Source organism: Cryptomeria japonica, chromosome 4 (assembly GCF_030272615.1).
Source record: "Cryptomeria japonica chromosome 4, Sugi_1.0, whole genome shotgun sequence".
Lineage (NCBI taxonomy): Eukaryota > Viridiplantae > Streptophyta > Pinopsida > Cupressales > Cupressaceae > Cryptomeria > Cryptomeria japonica.
The window spans coordinates 397,982,982-398,003,879 of record NC_081408.1 but is presented as its reverse complement, the minus strand read 5'-3'; the positions used below and the strand labels follow the sequence as shown (position 1 = coordinate 398,003,879).

The window sequence follows — 20,898 nt, the reverse complement described above, 5'->3', positions numbered from 1 at the left end:
CTGGTCCCACCCCCTTCTACCGCCCATCAATGTAGCGGCCTTCATACTGTTGATACCATTTTACTTTTTCTCCGTCAACCTCCGGAGGTCCTGCGGGGTTAGGGATCATCCGGTATAATGCATTTGGTCCGGCTTCCAATTCGCCTAGCCGGGAGGCGATGATGAATAGGTCTTTCGTTTTCAGCACCATCTTTAAGCAGGGACCTAGAGTTGCCCCGTACTCCTCTAAGTCAAGTTCTTCCTCTAGGTTTACATGTTCCTCCTCTTTATTTGCATTCTCGACTTTCCTTTTGGCTTCGGCCTCTTCATCGATATTGTATGCTACGTACCCTTCTCGAAGACCCTCATATGGGGCCCGCTCCTTCCAATGTCCTGAAATCTGTACCCATATAGCTAGGTCCCCAAAATGCGCGTTTATCAGGTGTTTGTGGATCCTAGGGACCGCAACACCTTCCACCCGCTTCGGCACAAGCCGTTCTTCCATGGCTGCAAGAGGCTTTGCCCAATCTTCATCTCTCCGGTAGGGTTCTGCTTTCACCACCAGGTCTTCATTGGCTTCCCTGCTCTAGCCAATGGTCCAGTTCCCTTTTGTAGCATATCCCAACATGTTGATCCCGATCACAGGTTTGTTTCGTTCTATGTAGATTTTCAGTTTCGAACCATTCACTAGGTCCTTGATTGGATTGTTATCCAGTGTAGATAGCTTCATCGCCCCCTTCTTGCCGACCTCTTTAATCTAATAGGGGTCCAAGGTAACGAACTTTAAACTTCCCCGATCGGAGTTCGTTCCGACCATTATACTTCAAAACCAACTGGCTCGACTGGAAGTTGACCCGCCGTAGGTGCTTGTCATGCCAACACCTTCGCCGTCGCTGCGCTACCTCCGTTGCCCATTGTGCCATCACCCTCTATTCGTCTAGTTTCACCGGGCTGTTAAGCCTTGCACTCAAGCTTTCTTCATCACCGAGTCTATTATCCACCACCACCCGTAGGCTTGGTACGGTGTACTCGGCAGGTACCACTGCCTCATGTCCGTACATGAGCTAGAACGGGGTATGCCCAGTAGTGACCTTGTAGGTTGTGCGGTAAGCCCATAGTACGGTTGGTAGCCTTTCCTCCCAATCCTCCTACTCCACCCCACACGACTTATAAATTATTGACACCAATACCTTGTTGGTTGCTTCTACCTGTCCGTTAGCTTGGGGGTAGTAAGGACTAGAGAGACGATGAAAGATTTTGAACTCTATGATCATGGTACGGATTACTTGGTTGACAAAGTGCACTCCCCTGTCACTGGTGATTTGAAGGGGTATCCCATACCTAGTGACGATCTGTTCATACAAGAACCGTGCCGTACTCAAAGCCGTGTTATCTAGCAAGGTTCTGGCTTTTGCCCCACTTAGTAAGGTATTCTGTAGCCACTACAATAAATTTGCACCCGTGCATGCTACTCGGCTTCAAGGGTCCTACAAAGTCCAAACCCCACCGTTCAAATAGCTCTTGTGGCTGAGAGGGAAAGAGGGGCATGAAGTCTCGCTTGAGCGGCTTTCCTGCACGTTGGCAAGTGTCACACCCGACCACCCACTCCCGGGCGTCAGTGTGTAGAGTTGGCCACCACAAACTAGCCAAAAGTACTATCCTCACAGTTGCATCTAGTCCCATGTGTCTGCCTGCTAACCCGTCATGTGCTTCCTTCAAGACACTGAGGATTTCCTCCTCCATAACACATCTTCTTAGGATTTGATCGGGCCCCATTTTATACAACAGGCCATTGATTAGTTGGACAGTCTTACTCTTCAGTGCCAAATTCCGCCATTCCCCCGGGGACATCTACTTTGGGAATATGGAAGTAGAGAGGTATTAGCCGATCTTCTCGTACCATGATGGTAGTACTACAATCTGGAACAAGTGTGCATCTGGGAAGTCCTCGTTCACCCCTTCGACCAGTTCTCCTAACCTGATCCTTGATAGTTGGTCGGCTATCACATGGGACTTACCTGACCGCACAATAATGGTAACGGTGAATTCTTGCAAGAGTAGTAGCCATCTACTTACCCGACCTTGGATAATTGGTTTATTTACCAAGTACATTAGTGCCTGATGGTCCACGTAAAACGTGAACGGAGTAGCCAACAGGTAGTGGCGAAACTTTTGTACCGCGTACACCATCTCGAGTGCCTCCCTCTCCATTGTGTTGTAGTTTCGTTCAGCCCTTGACAAAAAGGCGGCTGGCGAAAAAAACGGAGTAATCCAGTCCTTGCGTCCCTACTTGTACCAAGGTAGCACCAATAGCGAAATTGGAGGCATCGGCGTGTACGTGAAACTCTTTATTCCAATCCAGGTACACCAGTATTGGTGCACTCACCAGCCAGTCTTTCAATTCCTTGAAGGCTCCTTCTTGCTCCGTACCCCATACGAACGGCTCTCCCTTCCTTGTCAGCTTGTCTAGGGGCCAGGAGACTTGTGCAAAGCCTTTGACAAATCTCCGGTAGTAGCCAACGTGGCCTCAGAATGACTCCACCCCTATTACATTCGTCGGATTCTCCATGTTGATGATCACTCCTATCTTATCTGGGTCTGTCTTCAGACCTTCTTTACAAACAATGTGGCCAAGGAGCTTTCCTTGCGGTACCATAAACCTGCACTTCTTCGGGTTAAGAGCTAACCTTGCTTTTTGGCACCTCTCCATACATTCTCCGAGTGCCTTTAGATGGGTGACCTGATCACTGAAAAATCGACCAGTCATCCAAAAATGCCCTGAAGTTCCCTACAAACATTTTGTCAAAGGTGCGTAAAATTATTCTCCGGAAGTGTTGTGACCATTTCACACATCGCCCCATTAGAATGGGGACCCCCTCTTTTGCTTTTGGTTTTGCTTTCTCTCTACTTGTTTTTCTCTCTGCTTTTGGGTTTTTTGGCGTGAGTGAGTGATCTATCTGGGCTGACTGGATTAGGGCTAAACCTTGGAAGCTCGTTTTAGGTTTCTTTCAAGCTAAGTCTAGTCAAATTTTGGAAAATTGTTAATCGTCTGCCTGAAGATTCAAGATTGCCAGAATGAAACATGCCTTTCAGGAGAGTCAAATTGGTTAGGTCAGGGGCAGGATGAATAGGTCTCAGGTCAAGTCTAGATTGAAAGAAGGTTTTTTTTGGTGAGGTCCTGTTTGTTTCTGAGTCTGAGTCAGCTAAGCATAGTCAGTGAAGAAAGGGAGTTGATTTGGTTAAGTTAAATAGAGAATGAAATGAATCAAGAGCCTGAAAATGTCAATTTCGCTCCTAACCCTTCCAGAGGGTCCAGAGCGAAAATCTTTGTAGACTGGATTTCCTTCACAATTTTGGCTAAGTTTTGACATGTTTGAAGATGAATTTATGTGTTCTTGTCTAGAGAGGGATTTGATCGACTTTGGAGGGCAAGATGATGCCTGAAAGAGGATTTTCGCTCCTGACCTCTCCAGAGGGTCCAGAGCGAAGTTCATTCTAAACACAATTTCTTGCTTTGAGTCGACTTGCAATCTGGTTCCTGGCCTTGGAAATGATCTGACCTTGCCTTGTGAAATGGTTTTGAAACTTAAAAACTGAGCAATTTGGCTTAGAAAAGTGAATTCACTCCTAACCCTTCCAGAGGGTCCAGGGCGAAAATTTTATTTGAGCTTATTTTTCACTGACTTTGGCTAAATTGTGATGTGCAGGGCATCTTGGAGGAAAGATTGGACGTCATTTGATACATTTGAAGATTTGGAAGCATGCAAAATGAAGAATTTTGGACAAGGAAGGTAATTTTCGCTCCTGACCCTTCCAGAGGGTCCTGAGCGAAATTTTGAATAGCTTTCATCTTGCAATGAAAAGGGTAAAGTTTTGGGCATGAATGAAACAAGGACAACTCCCTTTTGCCTCCTGAGGAAGTTTTAACTTGAAGAAAATGAAGGATTCTGCCCAGGAAAGGCAATTTCGCTCCTGACCCTTCCAGAGGGTCGAGAGCGAAATTCCTCATAATCACATTTTTTGGCCTTCCTTGGACATGAGACTTTATTCCTAGCACAGGGGAAGGTGAAATCATACTTAGCAAAGAAGCTTCAAGGTGAAAAAACGAAGGATTTTGGTCAAAATAGTGAAAATCGCTTCTGACCCTTCCAGAGGGCCCTGAGCGAATTTTCTCAAAAACACCTTTTTGCTATCAAACTTGGCTAGATCAAGTGAGGGATAAGATGAAACACATAAGGAATTGCCCCTGAGAATATGTTAAGGTTGGAAGAAATTATCAAAAGGTGGAAGAATTGAGCCCAACTAGGAAATTTGCTCCTGACCCTTCCAGAGGGTCCAGGGCGAAAATCCTAAAACCTATCTTTTCCTCCAAAGTTTGAGCGAAGCTAAGCCTAGGCATGGGTTTAAAACGACATTTGGATTGCCCTAGAGTGGAAATGGATTGCCATGAATGCAAGTTTTGAAGCCAAGGAAGAAATTCGCTCCTGACCCTTCCAGAGGGTCCAGGGCGAAATTTCTAAATTCTCCCTCTTTCTTGCAAATTTAAGACAAAATCTTGCTATTCATGATTTGGATGGGAGAGAGGCATGATGTTCTTTGCCTTAGAAGTGATTTGAAGTTAAAAGCATGAAGGAATATGCCTAAAACTCAAAATTCGCTCCTGACCCTTCCAGAGGGTCCAGGGCGAAAATTTGAAAAACCCCTATTATACCTTGCAAGATCAAGTCAAACTTGGGTGGATTGAATGAGGAAGAACATTGCGTAGCTATGAGTGAAAGATTCGACAAAAGTTGATGGAGGAGTAAGCCTAAGGAGGAAAAATCGCTCCTGACCCTTCCAGAGGGTCCAGGGCGAAAAACCCTAAAATCACCTTTTTCCTCCTAAGTTGAATGAAACTAAGCCTGGAATTCAGTGAAAGAACCTATTTGGAATGCCTTGAAGAGGTTTTGAACTTTAGAAAATGAAAATTTTGAGCCCAATTATGAATTTCGCTCCTGACCCTTCCAGGGGGTCCAAAGCGAAATTCTCCTAAATGCACTATTTCCTTCAAAATTTTGATGAGCCAACTCAATGATGCAAGGAAATGGACCCTGGAGATTGCCTTGGAAGAGTTCAATGATCAAGCTAAGGTTGATTGTGGCCTAGAATAAAAAATCGCTCCTGACCTTTCCAGAGGGCCCAGGGCGAAATCCACATTTTCACCTAATTTCCTCATGTGAAATACCAAAAGTTGAAATGCAAGCCTTTAATTAGGTATGAATTCACCCTCCAGGAGATTTTGGAGTCAAGGAATGAGATATTCGGGACTAAATTGAGAAAATCGCTCCTGACCCTTCCAAAGGGTCCAAGGCGAAATCATTAGGAAGTTTCATTAAGCATTGATCAAACCTTGATATTCCCTAATTTGCACTAAATTACCCAAATTCAAGACATTTGGGAGGTTGAATTAAATTCGCATTAATTAAGGCATTGGCAATTTAATAAATTAATTTTTAGGCCTTGAAATAATTAAAAAAAATTCACCTTGGAGGCATTAAAATTAATTTTTAAAATTAAAAAATACAAAATGAGCGCTCAAAAATCATTATTATGCCTTTATAGGCAAGTCGGCCACCTTTTCAAGGAATTTTTATTTATTTTTACACCTTATTTGCCAAGTCGGCCTTGAAGGGATTAGGGTGAGCGCCCTATATAAAGGGGATTGTTGCTTCAAATTTCAAATCATTCATTCATTCCTTCTAGGAGCGATTTTGAGGAGCAAATTGAGGAGCGAAATCCAGCAGATTGGAGGAGAATTTTTGCTAAGTGTTGGAGGCTAAAGAAGGTGAAGCTCTTTTGAAGGCTAATGGAGGCGTAATTCACCAAAGGAAGACTATAATTTAACCCTTGTCCAGCAAAATCCGGTCTTCTTTCATCATTTTCCAAGGTTTTATAGTTAAGCACTCAAGGGAAGGTATAGGGAATCATTTTGATGTTCTTATTCAAGGCTTGTTTTAATTTCATAGCATTTTTTAAGAAAAAGGTCTAAGTCTTGAAAGTTTGATTCCATTCATAATTAATTGAGAAATGAGGAATTCTAGATTTATCATTAATATCTTAAATCTTCCCTTTGAGGAGTCTTAATTTCTACACTTTAAGGTATGATGCTTAAAGACTAATTTTGAAATTTTTTGTGTAGGCATCAAATGGCGACCCCCAAAGCCGGAGGATCTATTAGTCGGCAAGCTCTCATCAAGGAAGATCAGAGGAGCGACGAATTGGAGACCAGGATCGTGTCCAAGTGGAGTAATATCGGAGACACCAACTTAGGAAACTTCAAAGTGAAGAAGTTTCGAGAGGCCCCCTACATTGGCAAGCCATCACCTATTGCAAGGAAGATAATCGAGAGTGGCATCATCAAGGCGGCAGGTTTCCCTCCCGCAGTCAAGTGTCATGAGCTGATGATCGAGTGTGCCCGCCACTATGACTCACAATCAAGGACAATCGTAACCAAAGGCGGGAACATCTTAGCTTACCTTTTAGAGGAAGCTATAAGTGAAGCTCTTCATCTTCCAGACCATAAAGATATGATTTACAAAAGCTTAGAAGGAGCGAGGTCGATCTATGAAGATGATCCTGAGACTTGTCTGAATCTCATCAATAAGAATTGGTTGCTCAAAAGTCGGCCTCGCCTGAACAAGATTCCCAATACACCGCATAGGATCGACTTCCAGGAGGAATACAGAGATTTGATAACTTTGCTCAATCGAGTTGCAGGGGCTCCTCAAGCCTTCTTCTTCGAAAAGTGGATGTTCTTCATTCAAATGATAGTCCAAGGAAAAGGAATGCTTCATTGGGCCAAAATTATTAGCAATTGTCTGGACGTGCAGTTGAGAAGGCTAAGACCCACCAAATCATTCCACATGAGCTCATATGTTATATATGCCTTAATTAGGAGTTTCGAGTATGCAAGGCTACCTCACAGACGAGTGATCAGAAGAGGACCCGGAGAAATGAGAGTTTGTGATTCTTATGTTCATCTACATCATCCGCCTAGAAGTGACTACAAGTTAGTCAATGACACCTTCACGATGAACATTACCAAGATATTGCAAGGTGGGATTCACAATCGACTATCTCTAGATGCGTAGAAGCTTGTGAAGAAGTATGGTGCATGGTTCATCCAGTTTCAAAAATTCACATACATCAGAGTTCATGGGTGTCCTTCACCTCCCTACATGTTGCCAAGATATCCAACAGACAGGATACTACTACTTGAGGTGACTAGATAGTTGGCAGCTTATGCGAAGGCATCTAGACACAAGCATGGAAATGGAATTCCCGTGCCCATCATACTAGGGAATTCAGTTGAAGTATGTCCTAATACTCAAGCCATGAAGATGCAGAAAAGGAATTATCTTTATACTCATTCTCATTCTTTGCCTCGCGGGAGAATTTTGATCCTCATGGTTATATGGAGGAGACAGTCGGCAAGAAGTACAAGCATGAGTTTCAAGTGGAGGACTTTTGGATGAATCTCCCAGGTGATTTGGAGGTCAAAAGAAAGATGCATTCTTGGCTACCCTTAGATCTCATCAGGAAATGCAAAGTTTATAGAGTAGCTGATCAAGCCCAAGATAATGGTAGATACCTCCAGTCATCTTATGAGAAAGAGGACAAGGAAGTGAAAATAGATTGGAATGAGCCCGAGGTTTTAGACTTGAGAGCCTTGATGGCCCCCGTTTTATCATGCACTCGCAGATGGGTGGATGTACAGCATCAAAAGTTGAAAGAGCAGAATGTATCAATGACATTTACTTTGGAGGCAAGACCAGAAGAAGGAGAAGCAAGCGTGAGTGAGAATACTTCTCATTCCAAAGGCTCAAAGAGGAAAGAAAGACTTGAAAAAAGGGAACCTTCCAAGAAGAAACAGAAAGCAAACCCTGATCACCCACCAAGCACATCTTCTCGACATGAAAAGAAGGCAAATCAAGCAGAAGATCAGGGGGAGATGGTATATGAAATTGATGAATCTATGGAATCCATGGTACAAAATGACAAGCAAGAAAAGGGACAGACGCCTCAACATTCATCAAATCAATCTCCCCAAGTTAATGCTAATGAGCTACGTGAAAAGAAGAATGATGATGAAGCGACATCTCCTTTCCGAGAGGATAGACAACTACTTAAGGAAATACAAGTAAGGGAAACAAGATCTGCCATTCCGGATTGGTTAAAACAGAGACTGACAAGGGTAGTTGTGGTTGAAGAGGAAGAAGAAGTATTTGATTTAGAAAGCCTTATAGGAAATTCTCAAGAGGTAATGGAAAAGAAGAAGGCCACAAAGATGTCCAAGGTAATTAGAGATGAGACAGGATCCAGGAAATTGCAAATAGCTACACCAGTGGTGGACAAATATGAGGGTGAGATTCTTGCAGATGAGTATGACTTAGAAACATTTGAGCTTGGTCCACTTACCTCCGAGCAAGCAATGGAAGAAGCAACCGATTCATTTGAAGCACTTAAAGACAAACTTAAAGAAGAAATGGAAAAGAATAAGAAGCTTCAGAAGGAGGTCAGTGCTTGGAGAAGCTATTTTAGTCATCTCAATCAGCCCTTAAGACGTCAGGATCCAGCAATATCCCCTTTACAAGCACTCCCTCTTGAATCAGTGGGTGAGGCAGAAAGAGTCAAGAGCTTGGTTCAGCTTATGAGCTCTTGGATTGATAAATCCCACACGGTAGCCGTTGAATTTGCAACAAGAATGATGAAGATAGTTCATCGAGCTATCCAGGTCCTTGAGATTATCCATAATCTAATGATAACTGTAGTTGCATTCACTCACACTAGAGATGTTATCATTCCTGTCTTACAAGTTATAAGACAAACACCAAGACGGATTCTGGCACAAGAAAGGATAATGGATGGAGGAACCCATAACCTCCTACAGTGGTTAGCTCTGCTCCAGATGAAAGAGGTCCTTTTTGATGACATCAACACCAGATGCAGTCAACTTGAAGGTATCATTCACCCAATTCAAGATAAGGTGTTTGAGGTGTTGTGTACCATTCTTGACAGGCGGATCGAGATTGAGACAGATGTGGACATCCAAGAGTTGGAGGAGAGAGTCAAGGTTATCTTTTGCAAAGAGGAGAACATCATCACAGATAAGCAGCGAGATCAAATGTACACTACTATGTTCCTAATTGAGAAGACCAAAGAACTTGAACCTAGATGGGAAACAGCTCTTCTCACTGCTTTTGATCAAGTCCTTCACTTGGAAGAACGAATGAAGAATCTTCCTGAGATTCCCATTGTTGAGATTGAGGGAATTGTGTCCAGATTCATTGAATATGCTAAGAAAGAGCATAGGAAAGGGAACAAAATTCTAGATGAAAAGTTGTTATAGGATGATGTGGCAACTTAATTCCTATTGGTCTATGTTTCCTCGATATTTGTGCCAATTAATTATTGGCTATGCATTTAATGATGTTTATCTAAATGGGGACCTTTTTGTAATAAACCCTAATTAGGGTTTAGGTGTCAAAATCTCAGCCATTGATCTTCTTTCGATCTGGGCCATTCATTGTATTTGAGGATGCTATATATACCCTCACTCATTTTCATTTTTATAGTTAGAAGTTAGAAAAAAGGAGAGAGAGCTTAGAGAGAAGAAAGTAATTGTGTAGCAAGCTTGAGTAGTGAAGAAAGAATTTTGAACAATTGTTGTCCATTTGGCTTTAAGGTCAATAAAATATTGAAGTTATGGTGTTTTATTGCAATACTTGTGGCTATCTTCATGATTGTTTATTTTCTTGAATCACTCTCAGTTGAAGTAGTATTTAAGTTTAAGTTGGAAGGACTATTTAAGTTTAAGTTGGAAGGACTAAGTGTTGTGCTTGATCTTTGGTGAGATTCACGTTCCAAACCACTAGCTTCTTACCGATTGAAAGGACGCCTTGTGTGGTCAACTGGAAATATTGAGATTGCTTAAAAATTCAATCATTTTTGGAAGTATTGATATGTATCTCTATGATAGTATCTATATCCTTGATGATTTGAAAATTACTGAATCACCTTAGAAGATCGCATCAATTCCAGTAGAGTTGTAATTTCTTGGCGATACTGAAATTGGTAGAATCTTACCAAGTCTAGCCTTCATTGAGTCATTCTTAGGATTAGATTAGCATTCCTTCCTTGAAACCCTTATCCTTTTGACATTTTTTTGAAAATCTGTTAGTGTTAGGAAAATCCTGTTCCTGCAGTTGAAAAGAGAGTAACACAGACAAGCTTTCTCTGAAAGTACGTAAGGCCCCTTGAAGAAACAGCATATACAACGACCACTGGTGCTTATCCACACGTAGAGATCCTACAACAAAGAACCTTGAACTCATCCCCATTGATCCTTTTCGCGACATCTTCAGCATTCGGAGACTTTATTCAAGAGAGGGTAAGATACCTTTGGGTATTTTATTCTGTGTTTGGTTGTGTACAAAATACACATCAACAGGAAGGTTGTTGGTGCATTACATATCCCGAAGGGCATGTGATTGTAGGCGTACACCCCCTCTTCCACCACGAATGTGATCTTTAGCTTATCTTCTTCCGCAATACTTATCTGATTGTATCCCGAGAACCCATCCAGAAACGTGTATATCTCGTGCCCAGCTACTTCCAGAATGCTATCAATGAATGGGATTGGAAATGGATCTTTGATTGTTACTACGTTTAGGTACCTGAAGTCTACGCATATCCTTATCTGATTAGCCTCCTTCTTAAGAGAAATGACTATTGGGGAAACCCAATCACTTGTTTCCACTTTGAATATGATCCCAGCCTCCAACATTTTGTTGATTTCCTCATTCACCTTGGTCGCGTAGTTCTTTTTCATCCTATACGGTCTCCTCCGTATGGGTTGGGCTCCTGGTACGAGGGATATGCGATGTACGCACAATTCCAATGGTACCCCCTTCAAGTCCTTGTAGGTCCAGGCAAAGACGTCCTTGTATTCCAAGAATATCCTGAAGGCCACCGCCTTCAATACGGGGTTCCAGTCATGCCCTACGAGTATCACCTGCGGATCCTCGTCCTTGCCTAGATTGACTTTTTTCACATCCCTTTCCTCATACTTGATGGGATTGTCTCGTTCAAACTGGTGGGCTAGTGTGTCATCCACCCGTGCCATCCCTTCCTGATACCTACTGTACTCCGGGGGAAATGACTGCTCTTCTGTACCGCCACTTGATTCCCCAATCTCGCATATTTGCAGCATGTGGCACTCTGGGTGCAAGACCTCGTAGTCCTCCATCTGCCAATGGAAGAGTCTAGCCAATGAACTAGTTCCATCTTCGGAGCATCCGTCCAGTTCCAGCACTCCTTCCTCGTTGGGTTCCCTCCCTCTTCTGTCTCCTTCGGAACCCTGCTCCCATCTATTTGAGTCCTCTGAGTCGGAGTCAGACGACGCAAGCTCTTCACTGATGGACTGATTCCTCAAGTCAATCAAATACTTATGACCTTCACTCTCGATTGAGAGTGTATTCTTCTTCCAGTTATGATTGGCTCTAGCCATGATCAACCATCCCCTTCCCAGGAGGGCGTCGTACACTTTTCTCTCCAGTGGAATGACTACGAAATCCAGAAGGAATTGTTGTGTCCCGATCACCACCTTTTGTGCCATGAGAGTCCAGAGGGGTTTGATGTTGTGTTGATCCGCACCGACGAGGTGTAACGTTGGTGGCCAGAGGGTAGGCTTGCCAAGACCTCTCCAAGTTTCTTCCGGTAGCACGTTGACTCTAGACCCGCCATCCACAATGGTGTTTGTGAGGTTCTGGCCCATTATGTCCATCTCCACCACGGCAGGTTTTCGTCCAATGCTTATGGTGAGTAGCATAGGGTCTATGGCATCTGTACCAGGTTCCTTCACCGGAGCCGTACTAGGTGGTTCTGTCGTTCGGTGTTCCTGGTCGACGGTGATGTCACCGGCTGCATTTGTCGGGGCCATCCTCAATTGCAGCATGGTCTCTAGGAGGTCAGATACCCGTACAGGTATAGTGGTCTGTAACATTTGCTTAATGATAGTTTTTTCCGGTCCCGACCGAAGCGGGGTAGTGGCAACCAGATGCGAGGCCCTTCGTTCTTCTACCATTGTACGTTCAATGTCTGCCTTAGCTTCCTAGAGTCTTTCCTTCTCCGTGCGAGGATCAGGATACATGGCTTTCTTGTTTTGCAATCCTGTGATTGCCAATACACCTTCCTCCGGCTCTTCTACCTCCAGCATATTCACCCCTTTTTGCTTTGGACACCCTGTGTCCTCGTGATTCCCTAGACCGCACCATTTGCACAGCAAACTCCCTGCGTCATCTCCATTTTGACACTCCCACGCAAAGTGACCCCATTCGTTGCATTTCCGACATTGCATTTCCGGCATTGGATCATCAATTTTTTTCCTATGGTGCCATAGATTTATGATTATGAAAAACAATTTGCTAAGGAGTTGACTGAGATTTTTCAATGTTTGGTTACTCTTCTTACAAGAGGATTTCAAGAGATCACTTGTGCTCGAGCCTAGCAGTATAGTATACTAAGAATATGGAGCTATAGACCTCCTAGAATTATTTGGGATCCTGGATTCTCATAAATTTTATCCGGGATCAATCATTTTATGAGTTGGCATTTGTTGAGGACAAGCAATCATTCAGGAAGGGAGACCGTAATGTCCCCATTTTTATGCCATCTGGTTTTGAGAGCGTTGGCCAGTCTTTGAGGTTTTCCTTCGTTGCCCCTGAAATTAATGTCAAACGCTCCACAATAACTAAAAAATTGTGCCCAACCACATAGTAAAACCTGTGACCCCGCAACAACCCTATCGCTCAACAACTTGGTATAAAGGTCACCCAAGTATGGAAGGCATATATATTTCAATTTGCCTTAATTTGTATCACCCACTCCACAATATGATCTTATATCAATAAGCATTAATCTGATATTTATAGTTGCCCGGTATGTCCTTAATTTACAAAACCCAATGATGACACTAACCAACAATATTGACCCAAACTCCTAACATTACAAGAACTTAAAGAAAATAACAATCTTCCTCAATAATTTGTCTTACCTGCAAGATTTCACAAATTACGAAATTTTCAATCATTCAAAGTTCAAACCATGAGTGAAACCTAAGTAATTCCACCTGCAACCAGCTAGGGTAGATCTCTCACTATCGAAACCAATTTCCCTTAGAGTTTGTGTCCTAGGATTCTTGCTCCAAGAAGAAGATCCAAAATATATGCAAATGAGCTTCCAAATCCACTTTTATATTTCCCTGTAGAACATTCTTGAGCACCTCTCCAGATTCCCACTTAAAATATTTCATTAAAGCTCAATATTAAAGTGAATTTTTAATATTTCCTTTATTTTTCACATAAGTCACTTTATTTAATTAATTAGAATACAGCTATCCATAAAATATTACTTTATTGGAAAACTTTAAATAATTAATTTGATTTATTCCCTTATATTCTAACATTGGTTTACGAAAAGAAAATAGGCTAAATGGGCCATCTCCGATTACTCCTCAAAAGGGGGCAATACAATTGCATATTTGGGGATTCACATTATAACTTGAGACCTTCAACTTGAATAAGTGATTGACGATTTACATGTAAACTTTTAAACGATTATTCAAAACTTACACATTTCAAACAAAATAACAACCTATTTTAGAGAAATGCCACCATAGACTGACTCCCTAACTTCATCCAAAATGGCATATCTTAAGGAAACACAAAGTACATTGAGAACATAGAATTTATTTTTTTATAAGGATATCATATTAACCAATAGGACTTTTGTTGAGATGACCCATGATGATGCATTTTGATGGCAAAGTGCTAGTTCAAAACGATAATATAATTCTGAACCAATGTTTTCAATTTTTCTCAACTTATGAATGTGGTTCAAGGGCAAGTGTTATGTGGTAAATCCACAATCCAAGCTAGCAAATGATTGTACTTCATATTATTCTGATATTCATTCATATATTGCTATGCAACAGCTAACTGGCCATGGAGCTTCGTCTAGCGGACTTTGTACCTTTAAGATAGAGTTACTTCTTGGGCCTTACAATGGAGTGGAATATGATCAAGATTTGTTTAGGCTGTATCTTTGTCAGTCCCATCATTAGGTTCTCATGGTTCATGATTTGTATCTCTAGGTTCTGGTTGTGTAAGGGATTTGCAGATGCTTTTCCTAGCATAATGGCTGGACACCATGATCGGAACAATTGGTTGTTGGCTATTGTACTTATGAATCATTAACTATCAATGGTTCTTTGTGTTCAAGAATTCGTTTATCTAAGATTTGTTGTCCAAGCTTTGAAAGAGAGATAGGAGATATTGTGAGTGCTAGCTTCTCCAAGTGATTTGTGGGTGCAATTATCTTCAAGGAGTCATTGCAGGAGCCTACTTCTGTTCTTTGCCTCTAGGAAATATTGCAGACACAATCATCTTCTTGGTGAAGTGTTGCTCCCATCCTCATGAGGCACTAATGTATGGTGTCCATTCCATTTTACCATAGTAAACCTAATCAAGTACAAGTTTGCACTATATTGGGATCCATAATTTATGGGCCCTACACTATGGCTGTTAGTCTAAAGCAGGCCTATCTTTGAATATAATAAGAGGCCAACAAAAAATAACCATACAAAAGTTATAGGGTTGGTCCCTGTCCAACATTTATTATTCCAGTGCTAAGTGATGATGGATATATCATGTGATTCATATCTTGTGTGTCTCTCTCTTTCTCTTCACACTTCACATTAGGAGTATATGCTAGAATACTAATGAAATCAACCATTTGTCAAATCTAATCACAATTGCACTATAAGGATTTAAATATATCTTAAAGAAATAAGGGAACTATTTCTGACAGAGAATGTATAAACGAAGAGAACATTCCCAAGAGGAAATGCTTCAATGTGCAACAAGTGAAGGACAATATTTTACTTTTATATGCACATCTGCAATGTTTTCAATATATTTCTGAGATAACAAAACCACAGGAAGAATAGCATATACAAGAAGCTAAAGAATAATATTCATACTTTGAGATATTGTAGAAACTTAAAGGAAAGAATTCCTGGTGGGGTTGTATTTTGAAATCCTTATGCACCCAGCTTTGATCACTTTGTTCGATGGATCTTTTTGCAACCCTGGTCAAAAGCTCTGCACCATTCCACGTTAACAAATTATCTTCATATGTTGCAGTGAATTCAGAGAGGCACTCCAGTAGAAAGGGGCTGCAAAAATCACCATTAGATAATGATTCAGTTTATGGCATATACAAAGATCAAAACTTCTGAAATCATTTTAATCCAAAAGCTTTCCTACTCACCAAACTGGACCATGAAAACCTTATATTCTTAATATCAATATTAATCACAGTATACTCCAATCAATAATAACCAGAAACAGATGTGTTTTTATATGTTAGGTACTTATCATGCTTAAGATATTTTTATCAAAATGTACTTCAAAAAACAAGGTAACTTCTGTCATACAAAACACCAACAATGTTCAAAACTGTGACAACTATGCCCTACAGTGTGATCTACTGTGTAAGGAAAGCTCATTTTGTGATTCCACCATTCTCAAAAGCTTCTTAATGAGCCTGACCAGACAGGCTTTCCATCAAGGATAACTGCTAATCTCTTGCAGCAATAAATTATGCAGTTTACTTTTGAACAAGTCCTAGACCTTGTAATGTTTTTCTATTAGTCCTCCAAGGCGGTAGCATAAGAAGCTCCAGAGTTTCTTTTAGCCTGTCACTTACAAGAATGGTCTGAGGATAAACCTATTTCCACCTCTTCTACCTCCAGAAATGCCATGTTGAATTCATCCAATGAACACGATCCTAGCTAAACTATAGCCATTTTGATATAATATAGATGTTTGATAATTCCTTACCTAAACAGACAAGTATAATTTTCATGATACATTTGATCCAAACTAAAACAGAGATAAACTGTGACCAAATTCAGTTGTTAAAAGCAAAAATCATTTAGCTGCCAATCCTGTCAGCAAATACAATCAGCTTTATGAATTTTAACATGTGCTCTGAACATGTCTAATCATATAATAAATTCAATGCCGAAGAGATCATTTTAGCATCAGATATATGAAGACTCAAAACCATGCAGATTGTAGCAAAAACAATTATAAGTATAAAGGATCATGTAAGAGTTGTTGATCAATCTCATAGGAGCCAGGGATCACATGCAACCAAAACAACCTTTTGCACAAGACAGAAGCAAGGTAAATGCTATGAAGCCAGAGAATTCATTACATAAATGAAATTAGAACAATATACAATGAGGAAGCCATTGTTATAAAGATGAGAATGAAACCCTAGGACATAATAAGATCATGACAAGTGACTTAATCCTATGATATGACACACAAATACTAAATGACCCAAGTAAGCTTAAATATGCAAGTGTAAATAGGACCTAATATCAAACTAGTTAGGTAATATACCACATTTGCACCAACAGATCAATGAATAGAATTACTAGAAACTTCTTAAACAAAGGATACCTTGATACCTTACATATGAAAAAAGTGTTCCTCTAATAATACCTTGATACCTTGCATATGAAAAAAGTGCGTCTATAATATTTATGTGTGTACAAAAATGTTGGAATGATTCTTATCTCTTTCATTTTCCTTGTTCTTGAAATGAAATGTGTTAATATAGAGTCCTACGCTACTACCCCATGGAGGGAGGCTTCCTAAAATATCTCAATTGGTGTTGCAGAGAACTTTTAGGAGCTTTTATAAGCATGGGCTCCCATATATTTTTCACTAAGTTACTGGTTCTAGTACAGATACAGCTACAAACATCGGGTACGATGGTACAGCAAAAGGAAATTTTCCTTGAGTAAGGGTACTGGTTTGGCTATATAATATATCTATTCAAAATTATAAATTAGAAAAATATACAATTAGTGATTCTCATAATTGCCAATAAATAGAATACTTTAATACCTCACATTCATAATTTGCAATCATAATTCAATGATTTTTCAATTCAAGATGTCATTGCACAACGAAAATTACAATCAGTGTTTAATAGTCTTCATATTGTTCATAATCAAAAGTCAACATTTGGTCCAACTTCATGATGAGCACATGGTTATAATGAGAAGGGGGGCAGTGAATCAGTATAACAACAAACTTTTACAATTTCAACTTAATATCATAAGCATATAACTTTATCACAAAGCATATTCATTGCAAATTAGCATTCACATGAAATCTAACAACCATGTAACACAAATAGAACACAAGATATATGTGGAAACCCGAACGGGAGAAAACCACTGCAAATTAATGCTTTTATATAAAATCTTCTTTTACAAAGTTCATAGGCTCAACCTACTAGAGGCATCAACACCTCATTCTATTCATACACACCAACTCACTAGAGGAACTAACCCCTCATTCTCTTAGAGGCACCAACCCCTCATTCAACTTTCCACCTTATCAATGTTGCTTCCACAATGGATGATGGATAACCTTGTAAACCACAAATTCTATTCCTCAAACTGCTATTATGGTGATAATGAATCTGCCACAAAATTGATTACAATCTCCTCATGTAATGTCCCCTCAAATAACTCTTATAGATCTGCCATACTATTTCTCACACAACTTTCTTTATTATGCTTCATGATGCTGCTCTGAAGTCTTCTTTATCTCTGCATGAAATCTGCTTATGAATTCTTCATAATTTCCTTCACAAGATTATCATAAATCTGCTAATAATTTCCTCATAATATATATACATATGTATATGTATTATGTATATATATATATACATACACACACACATATATATGTATATATGTATATATGTACACACATGCATATATATATATATATACACACACACATGCATATATATATGTGTGTGTGTGTGTGTTTGTGTGTGTGTGTGTGTATATGTGTATGTATATATGTGTATATATATATATATATATATATATATATATACACATGCACAAACCCCCACACACATATATTTATGTTATTGTCTTCTTCTACTCAACACACACTTCTCACTTATCTCCTCACATACTACTCCAAAATACCTCTTCACCAAGAGAGGTAACCCTTCACAAATGTTCTTTCGTAATTAATCCCCCTCTGCAGTAATAAATCTGAATTTTATATATCTTTTATATCTTACACACACAATTCCACACTCTTCTTTTCACAATTTACAATCGCTATTTATACTTTAGGTCTCTTATGAAAAGAGACATCCTTTGGAAAGGTGATGTCCCTTTAAAATAAGATGTCCTTTGTTAACTATTATAAAATGTTGCTTTTAATCATTGCTTTAGATCATAATTTATGCCTTTTATTAATAACCATTGCCAAAATCTTGCACTTAATCTTATGTTATCGCTGCATATTATTATAATCTTTTGAGCTTCCCGTCTCACGATCCTTAACGAGATCAAAGCAAACAATGGTCCAAATGATGAAAGAAGATCAATAATATGTTCTTCTGTTAGATAGTATGGCAAACCTCCACCAAATATACGATCAGGTTCATCTGCAACACTTGATGATCCAGCAACCAATCCCACAGCAGCCAGGTTGAGATTAAACTTGGTTGACATGGTCCAACCGCAGCAGCAAGCAATGGATTATAATCACTTGGTCTCTTCTTACAAACAGGTACACCCTCGTAAACAATTCCATCCAATGCCATAGCATTGTTGGCTTATTCAGCTGTACGCATTTCAACAAAGGCAAATCTCTTCTCCGCATCAAAGATAATGAGCTGAAATTCCTTTTCTCTAGCGTCAATTAGTATATTAGAGGACTTTCATAACACGTACCAATCACCATGCATTCTGTCTACAAAGTACTCTCCTGCATATGTATCTCCATTTCTGAAGTGGTAGTACCCAGGTCCATGCTTGACACCTCATTTGAACTCTCCAACATACCGACTGCTATCTTCACAGGTCTGCACACCACAACCATGGCTCTGCCCATTAGACGACTCCCCTGCATACATAGCATTCAATGTTATTGCTGTTTATCATAAACTTTATACATCAATGCCTTTAGAAAGTTCTAACATTGTTGTCAGCTTTAGATAGTTATCCTTCCATCGCTGCTTCTCCTTTATATAGTTATGAGCATGGGGGTTGGTCAATCTGGAACATATGGATCATAAAGTAGCAAGAAATGCATGTATGAAATCAATCATTCTGTGTGTAATCGTTGCTTCCCCTTCATCCTGTCTACTTGACATTAATGATAAGACCCCACTACTTTAACATCATCATACAATCATGTAGTTGCTCTTAAACTTATCATCATTGTTCCATACTACTTTCCTTATGACTGTTATAATATATGTCTCTATTGACTTCAAATGCCACCTCTTGATTGCTTTCTTGTCTTTGTGACTTGTTCCACGATTTAGTAGCCTTTGGCCTTAACAAGATATGCATCCTTTTTCCTTTGACATTGATGATACTTAATTAAAACAATCTTGTCCATGCTTGTTTGACATTAGTGACTAGCAAATCCCTTTGACATCAATGACAATATTTCAAACATTTCATTTGAACCACAATCAATTGAGTGTTACTCCCATTAGCTATGCCACGTACAAAAATTAAATCATCTATACAACTGTAGCATCTAAATTGAAACACTCAAAACTTAGATCCCTCTTTGTCAAGCTAGAGACAAAACTTGGAATGTACATAAATCAAATCCTAAATTTTTTTTACACTCAAATGGTTGCTCTTAACTAAGTGGAAAGAGTATGTACTCCAATTCCACTCAGTTGAAGAACTTGCAACCTATTGAATTTGCATACAACATTTAGTGTTTAATTTTACAAACATAAAACATAAATAATAAAATTATATAATTGTAAAAGATAATATAGTTGCATGTGAATAGATCCGTGACCATGTATGTACCACCATTCATGCACATCTTTCTTATATTTGTCTCTAAGAGTGGAAATATCAAGATTCCTTGAAGATGTGAAGTGGCCATACTCACTCAAGACAACACTTTGGATATCTTCATCTAGAAATATCCTTCTTCTAGAATGTAATGTCCCCTACTTGATCTATTTCAATATACTAAAATTGATTGTTATTCTTCAATTAGATATTAACAAGTTCTTCTTTATTATCTTCATTAGATGATTAATTTCATTATTCGTAATTTTGAGTTTTAAGGGAGAAGGGTCAATGTATGTTACCAAAGTGCTTAGAGACCAAATACAATAGGTTCCCTCAAAGTTTACAGATCCAAGCCCTTACCTATCTTGGGTCTATACCCTCAAGGCTTATGGGTCGCTGATCCCCACCCTATCTTGGGACTTCACCTATTGCTTGGATTTACACTGCCCCTCTTTGGAACATCTCATTCCCATGTTCTTAAATACTGAGAGTAATAACATGATTTAGACTGTGAGTATACTAATTTCTTATGTATTATGAATATATATGAAATTAAGTATGACTGTCATACATATTGCAGTCCACATTATTATTACTATTAATTCAGAATAAGAACGTTATCAGGTTTCATATATTAAGCATACATACTCAGCTCATCCCCATGCATACCACCAAGAACAAAGATGTGCTTGTAAATAAAATAACAGTTCTGATCTTATCAATCCATGGTGATAATATTGGATGCTTTGATTCTTTTCCTTTATATCTCTCAATGTGACGGAGAGGTCACACCTCTTCATCATGCATGCCCTTTGGCAAGAGACACACCCTTTCACCATTAGCACCTTTTGAAAGAGTTCAACTCTTCATTATTTCTGCCCTTTGAAAGGGACATAACCTTTCATAATCAGATCTGCACTTCTCCTTTTTCAAATTCT

General features: G+C 39.7%; 1 protein-coding gene across 1 annotated transcript in view; it reads right to left on the bottom strand.

Moving 5' to 3' along the window:
• The window catches only part of LOC131074668 (uncharacterized protein At4g19900), a 147,072-nt gene that overhangs the window by 27,069 nt on the left and 99,105 nt on the right, over window positions 1-20,898 (bottom strand). The window contains exon 4 of the mRNA XM_058011339.2: window positions 15,059-15,253. Within this exon, the coding sequence (XP_057867322.2) occupies window positions 15,059-15,253 (195 nt within the window). The remainder of the gene's footprint in view (window positions 1-15,058; window positions 15,254-20,898) is intronic.